General features: G+C 45.9%; 1 protein-coding gene across 1 annotated transcript in view; it reads left to right on the forward strand.

Moving 5' to 3' along the window:
• ADRA1B (adrenoceptor alpha 1B) overlaps positions 1 to 10,581 on the forward strand; it is a 58,857-nt gene extending 48,276 nt beyond the window's left edge. The window contains exon 2 of the mRNA XM_061188390.1: positions 9,974 to 10,581. Within this exon, the coding sequence (XP_061044373.1) occupies positions 9,974 to 10,581 (608 nt within the window). The remainder of the gene's footprint in view (positions 1 to 9,973) is intronic.
• The last annotated feature ends 1,894 nt before the right edge of the window (positions 10,582 to 12,475 follow it).

The following is a 12,475-nucleotide window of genomic DNA, read 5'->3' on the forward strand; positions in this document are numbered from 1 at the left end:
AGACTTGGCTTGGCTAAAGGTGTAGCCAAGTGCTCCTAATAACAGCCACATTGAAAGGGAGCTCCACTCTATTTACAAGCTGATCAAAACGGTTTCACCACCCACTGGCTCCCTTGAGATGTCTGCTTGTGTGATGCTGACTGTGAAATAAGTCAAATCAAATTTATAATCCTACAGACACAGAATGTCAGAGCTCAGAGGGATGTTAAAAAGTACCCAGCCCTGGGGGGACCAGATAAATGATGCTTTACATCCCTCTATGCCTTGCTGCAGTCTCCAAGCCCACCCACCGGTCATTCCTTCAACCAGTATTTAATGAAGGAATATTAAAGGGCCCTATAGTAAGAGGATAAGGCACATCAGGGAACCTACAAGCACATCAGGAACTAACAGAGGAGGCTGCTGGGCTTAACAACAAAAAATCTCATTTCCAACCTCTCTCTCTCTCTCTCTCTCTTACCTGTGGAGGACCTTGCGCAAGTGCTGCCTTCTAGCTGCAGCTCCATTTCTTCATCTGTAAAGTAGGGATAATCCCACTTTGCTCATAGAACTGTCAGGGGGATTAAATGAAATAGAACATAAGATAGTTGGCTGACATATAACTAGGACCCCATAAACACAGTATCTTTTGATTCATTTTTCATTTTTTAAAATAATATTCATTGGATTTTTCCCAATTACAAAAGTAATTCGTGTTTATGGAGAAAATGTTGGAAAACACCAGAAAGCCCAGAGAGGGAAAATTCATGCATAATTTCACCACCCAAAGATAAACATGGTTGATGTCTCCTTTCATGTGTATTTTTCCAGTCCTTTATACACACCAACATGTGTATTTTGTTTCCCCATGAACTGTATTGGAAGTGATTGACAGCTTCTGTTAGGGCTTCCTGGATTCATATTCAAACTCTATCCCCCACTAGCTCTGTGACCTGGAGCAACTTGCCTTCCATTCCCCCATGTGTAATAGTTGTGGCCTGCAGCGGGCGCGGCAGGTTGGACCCAGTCACCAGGAACGCTATAGACTGCAGTGCGGAATGGCGCCCCCTAGAGCCGTGCCAGGCGCAGTCATGCTGGGCTGCCTTGGGAACAGAGAGTTTGAGGTTGAAGGAGTAATGGGCGTAAAGATGTTTAGGCATTTGGCCAGTGGCTGACACAGGACATGAACTTGTTAAATAGTAGCTACTACTCCACAAACAAACCCTGTGGTTTTGAAGAGTGGAGGGAGGTTCACTGTTCAGATTTGTTAAATAGCACCTTAAGGATGACCCATTGGGACCATGTTGCAGCCAAGAAGTCCCTCTCCTTGTGCTGATCCTGCTCTGCTTTAGCTTTTTTTCAAAAATTTATTTATTTGTTTTTGGCTGCGTTGGGTCTTCATTGCCGTGCACGGGCTTTCTCTAGTTGCGGTGAGTGGGGGCTACTCTTCATTGCGGTGCGCGGGCTTCTCATTGCGGTGGCTTCTCGTTGCAGAGCATGGGCTTCAGTAGTTGTGGCTCGTGGGCTCTAGGGCTCAGGCTCAGTAGTTGTGGCACACGGGCTCAGTTGCTCCACGGCATGTGGGATCTTCCGGGACCAGGGCTCAAACCCGTGTCCCTTGCATTGGCAGGCGGATTCTTCACCACTGTCCCACCAGGGAAGTCCCCGCTTTAGCTTTTGATCCTTGCACTTCACCATGCCTCTAAGTCGCCCTCAGGCATGCAAAGCCCAAGTGATGTGAGTGGGCTCACTGCACCATCTACTTGCTGCTTCATCCCTTTGCTCTCAAGTTCTGCCTCCTGCTCGCCCCATCCAGGTGTGCAGCTTTCAACCCCTCCAAGCCCTTTCAGAGGTGTTGTCTCATTTGACCTGTTTTAAAAACCTCAGTAAGAGGCTAGCAAGAGGCAACCGAGTGGAGCCATGTGGCCTCCCGCAAGTGGTTTCCCAGGGCTGCACCCATAATGCTACTCAAAATGACTACAGATCTGCGTGATGTGCAAGATAGCTTGAAGTGACAGCTAGAGATGGCACAAAAAACTCTGAGTCACGTATTCAATCAGTCAGTCGGTGAACAAATATTTACTTAGCACTACTATGTGCCAGGGGCTGGGTTCTCCAGTGAGAAAATATTCCCTGTTCACTTCTCTTTCCAATTCTTCAGGTCCTCAAAGAGGAATGAATTCCTCTCAGTTTAGGGCCAGCAAATCTTCAACACCCCTCAACCCTGGCTAATCTCTCTTTCTGAAAAAGGGAGCAGGCTCAGACCCACATCCAGAGGTAGTAATATTGTTTAGTTTTCATCTTATTTTTCTCTACCACTGCATTCTGTTTATAGCAAATGATGCAGGTTTTTAAATGGTGATAGAAAGCTTCCTTTTTTTAAAAAAATTTAGCTTAGATACCAAAAGTGAGTCGATTTAAAGAAAAGCATTAAGTAACGGGTGGTCCGGGTGGTAGAATGACTGATGCTTAGGAAGCCCTAGACTTGAGATGGGTGAGGCTTAACCCTTTCAGATTTGCTGACCCAAGCCCATGATGACAGCTATGGATTCTCCCCCAGAAAAATGCATGAACATCACACACAATTTCATCAAGTTCCAGAACTACCTGGAGTCCCATTCCTGGGCCTGTATTGCAAAGAGCAGCAGGGTGAGAGTCCCGAGGCCTGGTCTGTACGGGAGATCTAATCCTCTTCGCCACCTTCCTCATCTTCTTGGCAGTAGTACTGGCAGTAATAGCAGTGTTGGCAATAGTAACAGTAGTTGTGTTTGAAGCAGTCAAACTGTACTTTGAGTACAGCTTTGAGTGCTTTCAACATGCCAGGCACTTACCAAGCCTAAGCTCAACTCATCCATGCAGAAAAGAATTATCACCATCCCCACTTTCTGGGAAACAGAGCTCAAGTAGTTTCCCCAAGTTCACTCATCTGGGAAGTCAGGGTCAGCACTTGAACCCAGCTGTACCTGCTTGTGATGTCCGAACAGGTCCTTAACCACTGGACTCCATTGTCTCCATAAATCTCTGTTGGATCCATTGAAGGACATTTGAACAGGTTCTGGCCGTCGTTCTGCCATTCACCAGCTGAGTGACCTTGAGCAAGTTACTCACCCTGACTGACCTTCTGTTAAGGAAGAAGGTTTCGGAGTCCTGCCAAGCCATGATGCTAAGACACAGGGCAAGGAGCGTGGGACCATTTCATGAGCAGGAGAAGTGGAGCCAGGCTCAGGGACATGCACTGCGAGTTATTGGCCCTGGCAAAGAGCAGGCATAGCCCTGACTTCCAGCAGAGAGGGCAGGCTTCCAGGAGCCCACATTTCCCACTGATATTTGCTCCCTCTCCTGGCAGCTTCATTGGCCCCCAAAGGTCTGTTTGGGTGCCCAGAGAAAAAGATCCCTGTCACCAATCCGCTTTCATGCCCCAAGGGCCTCAGCACCTTCCCTAATTAACGAGGGCTTCTTGGCTCCCCCCAGGGCAGGCTGGCGTAGCAAACAGGGCCACTAATCCAGGTGGCTCCTGTGCTGCTGGCAGGTGAGGGAGGAGGGAAGGGTCCGACATATGTGTGGAATCCAAGGCAGCTGGCAGTCCCGTTCCTGATCCACACTGCCCCTCTGTGGTGGGTCTGGAGATGGGCAGGGCTTCTAGCTCTGGCCTCATGGAGACTCTGAATGTTACGGCTGGACAGGACTCAGATCAAACCACTCAACTAAAGGAGGGAAACCATGTCAAATTATTATGTAGTGCACCTGAAACTAACATAATATTGTCCGTCAACTCTAGTTCAGTAAAATAAATAAATACATTTTTTTAAAGGAGGGAAACAGAGGCCCGGAAAGGGAAAGCAACTTACCCAAAATGATACATCAAGTTATCAAACAGAGGTTTCCTGTAATTAGATTTCCAGCCCAATGAGTGGTTTACAGGAATAATTATTATTTGGTTAATAAGCATTAATGCAGAGTTGATTTAGGTGGCAGGAACCTGGTACCCAACAAGCTTGTAAGAACTTTACATGTTTTACCATGTTTAATCCTCACAACAACCCAGGGAAGGTGGTATTCTTATTAGCTCCATTTTACTGCTGAGGAAACTGAAGTTTAGGTATCGTATGAAACTTGCCCAAGGTCATGTGTCTGGTGAGAGAACCAGGATTCTATCCCAGGAATCGGAATCTAATGAGAAAAGGGCAGTCCTTGTCAGAAGTCACTGAGGGCTTGCTCAGGGTGCGAGAGTCATGCTGGGGTCTGCAGGAGGACGAAGCAAAGTAGAATGCAAATGAAACAAGAGGGTAGGTGAGGTCATTATTCAGCTTCCAAACACATGAGGATTAAAAACTGACCACACCCAGAGTTGTGGAGGTGTAGGGAAAATATCACATTCATACACAGTCGATGGGAGAAGGGTAAATTGGTACGACCGTTTCAGAAGGCAATTTGGCTAACTGTCAGGACTTAAATGTGGAATTGACCCAGTGATTGCTCGTGAAGGAAGTTAGCCCGCAGAAACACTCAAAGGTGCAAAAAGCGAAATGCATGAGGCTTGTCATTACTGCAGTTTGTAATAGCCAAAAATTGGAAATCACCTACTTGACTATCATCAGGAAAGAGTTTAGTGAACTACTATATATCCAGAGGGCAGGATGTAATGCTCTGACATGGGGAAATATCTTTTATATATTCTAAGTGAAGAAAGAAATTTGGGGAAAGGTATGTGTATGACCCCATTAAAAAAAATCTGTCTGAAAGGATAAAAACAAAACTGTTAACTCTGGTCCTGTCTACTTGAATGAAGAAAGAATTTTCACTCTATATTATATAGATTTTTTTGTAATGTGTAATTTTTTAATTTAGCAGGTGTCACTTTTGTAAGTGAGGGGTTTTTTAGTTGAAGTATAGTTGATTTACAATATTGTGTTAGTTTCAGGTGTACAACAAAGTGATTCGGATATATATATATATATATTCTTTTTTTCAATTCTATTCCATTATAGTTTATTACAAGATATTGAATATACTTCCCTGTGCTATGTAGTAAATCCTTATTGTTTATATATTTTATATATGGTGGTATGCATCTGTTAATCCCCTACTCCCAATTTATCCCTCCCCCACTTCCCCTTTGGTAACCATAAGTTTGTTTTCTATGTCTGTGAGTCTGTTTTTGTTTTGTAAATAAGTTCATTTGCATCACATTTGAGATTCCACATATAAGTGATACCACATGGTATTTGTCTTTCTCTTTCTGACTTACTTCACTTAGTATGATAATCTCTAGGTCCATCCATGTTGCTGCAAATGGCGTTATTTCATTCTTTTTTATGGCTGAGTAATATTCCATTGTGTGTGTGTGTGTGTGTGTGTGTGTGTGTGTGTGTACACACACACACACCACATTTTCTTTATCCATTCATCTGTTGATGGACACTTAGTTGCTTCCATGTCTTGGTTATTATAAATAGTGCCACTATGAACATTGGAGTGCATGTATCTTTTTGAATTATAGTTTTCATCTTTTCCGGATATATGCCCAGGAGTGGGATTGCTGGATCATAAGGTAACTCTATTTTTAGTTTTTTAAGGGTCAGTGAGGTTTTTTTTTAATAGACTTTATTTTTTAGAGCAGTTTTAGGTTCACATTCAAATTGACAGGAAGGTACTGTGATGAACCCATATTGACATATAATCACCCAAAGTCCACAGTTTACATTAGGGATCACTCTTGGTATTGTACATTTTATGGGTTTTGACAAAGGTATAATGACATATATCCACCAATACAGCATCATACCGAGTAGTTTCACTCCCCTAAAAATTCTCTGTGCTCCCCCTTTTCATTCTCCATTGTGTCACTTTTGTAATAAAAATATACAAATCTGGAAAGGAAAAGAAAAGAAATAAAGATATGGTTTCTGCCCAGAAGGAATTTACAGTCTGGGTGGTAAACAAGGACTCAGCCAGCCCTGGGATGGCTTAATTAACAGACAAACAATAAAATAACAGAATAAGATCTGATTGTATGTGTTCTGTGGGGTACAGAATGAAGAATTCAGTCTGAGTCGGGTAGGGTTAATCAGAGCAGAGTTCCTGGAAGAGGACAATGAATGGGCCAGGATATAAAGTATATTTGGAAAATGGCCACCATTTATGAATTTTCAAGGTGCCAGACCCTGTGTCAAGTATGTTTACATGGATATTTTCATGTATTCAGAATAACCCTATGAAGCAGATGTTATCCCCAATTTATGGATAAGAAAATTTAGCCTGAGAGAGCCAATTAACTTTTCAAAAGTCAAGCAGCCAATACACCAAAAAAGGGATGCAAAACCAGGCCTCTGTGATCCCAAACTCTGAGCTCAAGTCACCAGGCCACATTGCCTAAAGCGGCTGAAGGCAAAGAATGACCTTCTTCTCAGAGGAACAAGTAACTCAGGGAGCCCAAACTCAAATTGTGGCTGTAAATAAATGCCGTGAGAAAAGTCAGCATCACCCCCTTCTCTTTGGCTGAGCACATCTCAGCCCCATGGTCCTTGGAGAGCACTTTGTAAGAAAATAAAGACAAAGATTCAGCCTGTCTTTATCCCTGACAAGGTGCTTCCATTGTGATGGAGGTGAAGAAGAACCTAGAAAGTAATGCCACGTGGCACAGGGGTACAGAATGATATTTATGCCCCTATCATAAAGCCATGTGTGTTCTGTGGCAATGAACTGTGAATGCATCAGCCTTCCCACAAGCCTGTGGACTGCCACAAGGCAGAGACCACACCCCTGTTTGTCTGTATCCCCACAGGTTGGCCTCATGCCTGGCACTTAGCAGAGCTCCGTATTTGTGGAATGAATGAATGAACAAATGAATAAATGAATGTATAAAAATGTAAAAAGCTACCACTCTTATATGCTGGTGTCCTGATCCATAAAATAGGACCAACTGTAGTCCCTTCATCTAGGGATTACTGTGATCATTAAATGGGCAAATGGTGTAAAGGATTTAGTGTAAGATGTGTACAAGAGCACACACAATGTGATTGACGGTTCTGATATTAGCTATTAGCACTATTGTTATTTGTGTATCCTTTAAAAGCTGGTCCCTCAGGATACACCCCCTTTACGCCATTTATTGACCATTTTACTAACATCTTCAACAGGATTGGCAAGCAGAGTTACAAGTTTGTCTTCAGCAAGTATGCTTTCCTGCTCTGGATCCTCCCCACCTTTGCCACAGCTGTCTGTGCCTCCCCAGCCTCTATCCCAGGCCTTAACATGTCCTCATGGGTGGTGTGCCCCTTCCTGTGCACACGCTCACCAGCATTTACCGTCCAGGGTAATTCACAAGGTTTCCAAGTGTTACCTCCCTCTCTCCACTTCCCCAAATTTATTCTCCAGTTTCCCATTTTTGTCAAGACCAGTTTAAGTATGCCCTTTAGACTCAATGACAGAAACAAGACCATCCCCCTGGGCAGAAACAACTCACCCCATCATGGGTACTAGGTGTTCACACGTCATATTTGCATTTCCACTGGGGCCTTCTGTCCAGTGTCTTATTCCAAAGGAGAATCTGGGACAGTGGGACAAAAACCTAATGGTGCAAGCCTTGTCACAAATCAGACCACGAGGTGGCGCCCTCATTGGCCCCCACCTAGAGCTAACCCACAGTTGAGAAGAGTCAGCGTACTCATATGTATAGTTAGCACTTACCCGGAGTATGGATAACCTTCTTTCCAAGTTAATCCCTCTCTGGTTTAACCCCGCACCAGGAACTCTGGCCATCTCCCCCCAGCCACCACCCCTGCATTGCCAAGCAGAGAAGTCGGAGGCTCCCTGTAACAACAAGCCGAAGCTCAAATAATCAAGAAGGGCAAGTGCTACAGGGGGGAAACTCAAGTGCAATCCAAAATAGGGATTCTTGTGGCATCTATGCCGCAACTGTGGGATCTTCAGCCACTTTCTGGGTCTCAGTGTCTCCATCTGCCAAGCGAGGAGGTTGGACTTCGTGATTTGCTAAGATTTCTTCCATTCAGATGCTCTTTCTTCAACAAATGGATTCAAAGGTGATCCCAAAGACCAGGCCCTCAGGAAGCTCACAGTGTAACAGAGGAGATAAGACAGGAATACAAAAGTCACTGTACTGCAGGTGGAGTGGCTGGCTTAGGGACGTGGTTTGAAGTTACGAAATGTTCTGTAAAGTATATTTGCATTTTTTAAAGCATTTACGTACGTATATACAACAGGAAAAAAATCTGAAAGTTTATGTACCAAAATGTGATGTCTCTGCATTATGGGTATGTGTGCTTTTAAAATATTTTTTCTTTTCTTTTTGCTTTTTAATAGTTTCTCATTTTTCCACAAAGGGTATGATTAATAGCATTAAAAACAAAAAAAACACGTTTCATATTCAAACAGAATTGAGTTTAAATCCCAACTATATTAACAAACATGCTGCGTGGCCTGGGGCAAGTCATTCAACCTCTCCAAGTCTCAACTGCCTTGCATTTAAAATGGAATTGTTTTTTACTTAATATTGCCATTAAATGCTTTGGGACCTCAAATTCACAGGGATGAGTTAATCATGTTTCCCAATTCATAGCACCTCATTGTCATCGATCTAAGCCAGGCCTCTCTCTTACTTTATTGATTTATTTCCTTTTATTCCCATCCCTTATTCCCCTTTCCCTCTGCCTCACCCTTAGGCACCCATTTTGTATTTGATATGTATAATATTTTTTAACTTGGAAGTGTTTTTGAAAATGTGTGTGGTTGTTTGTACCTTATAACAAAAGATATTATGTTATAAATCTCATTGTTTTCTACTTTTTTCACAAAGAACAATGTATTTAAGATCTTTCCATATTGCTTTTTGGACATGTCATCCAGGACTTCTAAGTGCTGCATAATTGCTGTGCTATGCATGTACTCCACTCTACCTTTCCATAATTCCCAGTGAGGGGCACCCAGGTGTTTTCCAACTCTCTGTCACCATAAACACCACCCTGAGCATAGTCATACATGGCCCCCGATGGACCTGTGTGAAAATTCTTTGAGAGCTCTGCCCTGGAGCAGAATTGCTGGGTCAGGAGGTATCTGTATACTTAATGGGATCAGAAGGTGTTCACAGCCTGTGCCCCCACCAGCAGGAGACTTCCCATGTCTCCACACCCTTGTCTGCACTTGGCACTATCGAGTTTTCTAATTTTTGCCAACCTAACAGATGTTCTATCACTCTGTGGTTTTCACTTTATTTGACTGCCTAATATTTTGAGCATCTTGGTATATGCTCATTAGCCCTCGGGTTTCCTATTTCGTAAATTGCCTGTTCCTTTTCTTTGCCCACTATCTACTAGGAATGCTGTCCTTGTTGACTTTCAGGAGTCCTTATATATTCTAAATATCAATCCCTTGACTGTCTTAGACATTGTAAATAATCTTCTCCCATTCTTGCCCCATAGTTTATCTTTTTGAAGTGTTAAGTCGTTTTTCTTCACCTCTCCATCAATAAGATCATCCTTTACCTTGTCTTTTACCTTATAAAGGTTTACCTTTCACCTTTAGGTCTTTAATACATCTCATATTTGCCATGGAAATACTTCATGGCATTTTGTGAAGCATAAAATAATACAGGTAAAGCGCCAATACAGTGCCTCAGACCCAAGAGCTGTACAATTGTGGGTGATTATTATTATCGTTTGAGTAGAAAGTGGTAAGCACTGCCCTAGGAAATCTAGAGATACGGGAGTTTGAATGCTGTTTAGCTAGGTCAGAAAAGATTTTATGGGCGAAGGTTAAGTGATGGAGATTGGCCTGAAAAAAGAATGTAGGAGTCATTTATTTTGAGATGTAAAGGGCAGTATTCCAGGTAGAGGAACTGGCCTGGGCAAAGGCCGGGAGGCAGGAATGCCACAGGTTGACAATGTTTGGGCCGATCACATCGAAGAGAGGGGTCTGACTACTCACCAACTGCTGTCTGTCTTTCTGCCCGTGCCCACCCCACCCCTTCCCCCTGCAGGCTCCCTGTTCTCCACCCTGAAGCCCCCCGACGCCGTGTTCAAGGTGGTGTTCTGGCTGGGCTACTTCAACAGCTGCCTCAACCCCATCATCTACCCGTGCTCCAGCAAGGAGTTCAAGCGCGCCTTCGTGCGCATCCTCGGGTGCCAGTGCCGCGGCCGCCGCCGCCGCCGCCGTCGCCGTCGCTTGGGCGGCTGCGCCTACACCTACCGGCCGTGGACGCGCGGCGGCTCGCTGGAGCGGTCGCAGTCGCGCAAGGACTCGCTGGATGACAGCGGCAGCTGCCTGAGCGGCAGCCAGCGGACCCTGCCCTCGGCCTCGCCGAGCCCCGGCTACCTGGGCCGCGGCGCGCCGCCGCCCGTCGAGCTGTGCGCCTTCCCGGAGTGGAAGGCGCCCGGCGCCCTGCTGAGCCTGCCCGCGCCCGAGCCCCCGGGCCGCCGCGGCCGCCACGACTCGGGCCCGCTCTTCACCTTCAAGCTGCTGGCCGAGCCCGAGAGCCCCGGGACCGACGGAGACGCCAGCCACGGGGGCCACGAGGCCGCAGCCGACGTGGCCAACGGGCAGCCCGGCTTCAAAAGCAACATGCCGCTGGCGCCCGGGCAGTTTTAGGGCCCCGCGCACCGCTTCCTTTCCCTGGGGAGCCAATCATCGTGGGGGGCGGGCGGGCGGAGGGGGGAGGGGAGTGTCGGCGCCCGGTAGACACGGGCTCCACGGGGAAGCGGGGGGAGGGGGGCGGGGAGAGGGGCAGCTGCTTTTCTGGCAGGGGCATGGGTGCCAGGTACAGCGCGGAGAGCTGGGCCGAGCATGCTGAGAGCCTGGGGGACCCGACGCCAGCCGGGATTTCCGTCTCTCTCTCTGTGTATATATCTAAACGAGTTCTTCTGTACATGTATTTAACCGTGGGTGCACGTGCGTGTGTCTGTGCGGTGTACGTGTGGTCTGCGTGTGTGCGTGTGTGGGGCCGCCCGCGCGGGGTCAGAGCGAGTGGGTGCCCAGGAGGCAGCCAGGGCGTTGTTTGTCTCGTGACTTCGTACCTCGCAAGCCCCTCCTGTACTTCACTGAACGGTGGCACTTTGGCGGGGTTGGAAGCAAAGTCGGACATTAAAGGTCATTTCTCCTGTGCGGCTTTGAGTAGTTTGTGAACGGGGTGGCAGGCAGATCTTGAGTTGCCTTTTCGTTCACATTCAGGTGTGCCCCTGTCTCTCCCGCCGGCCCTGTGGGCAATGGTTGTGCCGGCCCCCCTTGACACCGTTTCTGCCTTTGCCATTCCTGCCCTTCAGGGCTAAACAAATCTGACCCTGTGGCCGAAAGTGACGCCCTGGACTTGTCCCATAAATCCTGCTTGCCCACTTTTGACCGTTACCAGTATCTAAATCCTCCTGCTGTGGGCAACACTGGGCAGTGTCTGGCCTGGCCCTGATCCCCAGGACCCCGATCCTAGCTGGAGCTACCAGGCCAGCACACTAGGTGGGCCTGTCACCTGTGAGGGGACTGGTCCCTTACCTCCTCCAGTATCTTTTGACCAAACACTGCATTATTTGCCTGTGCCCATGGAACCTGAAAAAGAGAGCCAGACTGCAGAATTTTCTGGACAAGATAAGGATCCATGTGTCAATGCAACACATATGGGCACAAGAACCCTCCTAAGCTCGGCTAACTGGCGAGCCTGCCTGGGAAAGAAGCACCGAGGAAGGTCACGCAGAGAGGAGCAGCATACCTTGAAGAAGGTAACTTCCGTTCTAGTCTCAGCGCTGCTACCGATTTACTCTATGACCTTGAGAAAGTCACATCTCCTCTGGATCTTGGTTTCCCATCTATGTAATGACAAGATTGATTCTAAGGTCTTTTCTGCCTCTAAAAGCCACTGGTTTGCTAAAAGAATAAAGGATAGGGAACAAAACAGGGAGCATTTTTCTTCCCTGAAATTGAAAAAAAAATCCTAAGAGGAAAACCCCCACCCCAATCCCTTTCTCTTCCTGCTTTACTTTTTCTAAGTTGAGATTCATTAATTTTTCAAATGGTAAGAGCTTCTTCCAGTAATATTAGCACATCAATCATTTATTCTATAGGCGATTGAAATAGAAAATCCCTTAATGGGGGAGGGGCAGTCATTCATTTAGCTGAAAAGTGTAGGGGTATCAGGCATGGCTGGATCCAGGGGCTTAAACAGTATTGTTAGCTTGCTCACTGGCTCTTATCATTCATCTAGCTCCCATCTTTTAGCTCTGCTTATCTTTCTATGTTACACTTGTTTCCTTTCTGCAAATAGCTTTCTCACACCATTCTTACAACTTGAGCCCCCTCCCCAAGGAGGAATAAGATTTCCCAGCATATCTGCCAAAAAAAGAAAAATAAAGAAAAAATCCAGAGAAGCTAGATGTTCTGTATCACAGACCCCTTTGAGACTGTAATGAAAGCTATAGATATACCTTCCAGGAAAAAAAATGCACATACAAAAAAGTTACATTTTCATACAATTTCAAGTGACTCACCTCTGTTTAAG

The sequence above is a fragment of the Eubalaena glacialis genome, chromosome 4, assembly GCF_028564815.1.
Source record: "Eubalaena glacialis isolate mEubGla1 chromosome 4, mEubGla1.1.hap2.+ XY, whole genome shotgun sequence".
Lineage (NCBI taxonomy): Eukaryota > Metazoa > Chordata > Mammalia > Artiodactyla > Balaenidae > Eubalaena > Eubalaena glacialis.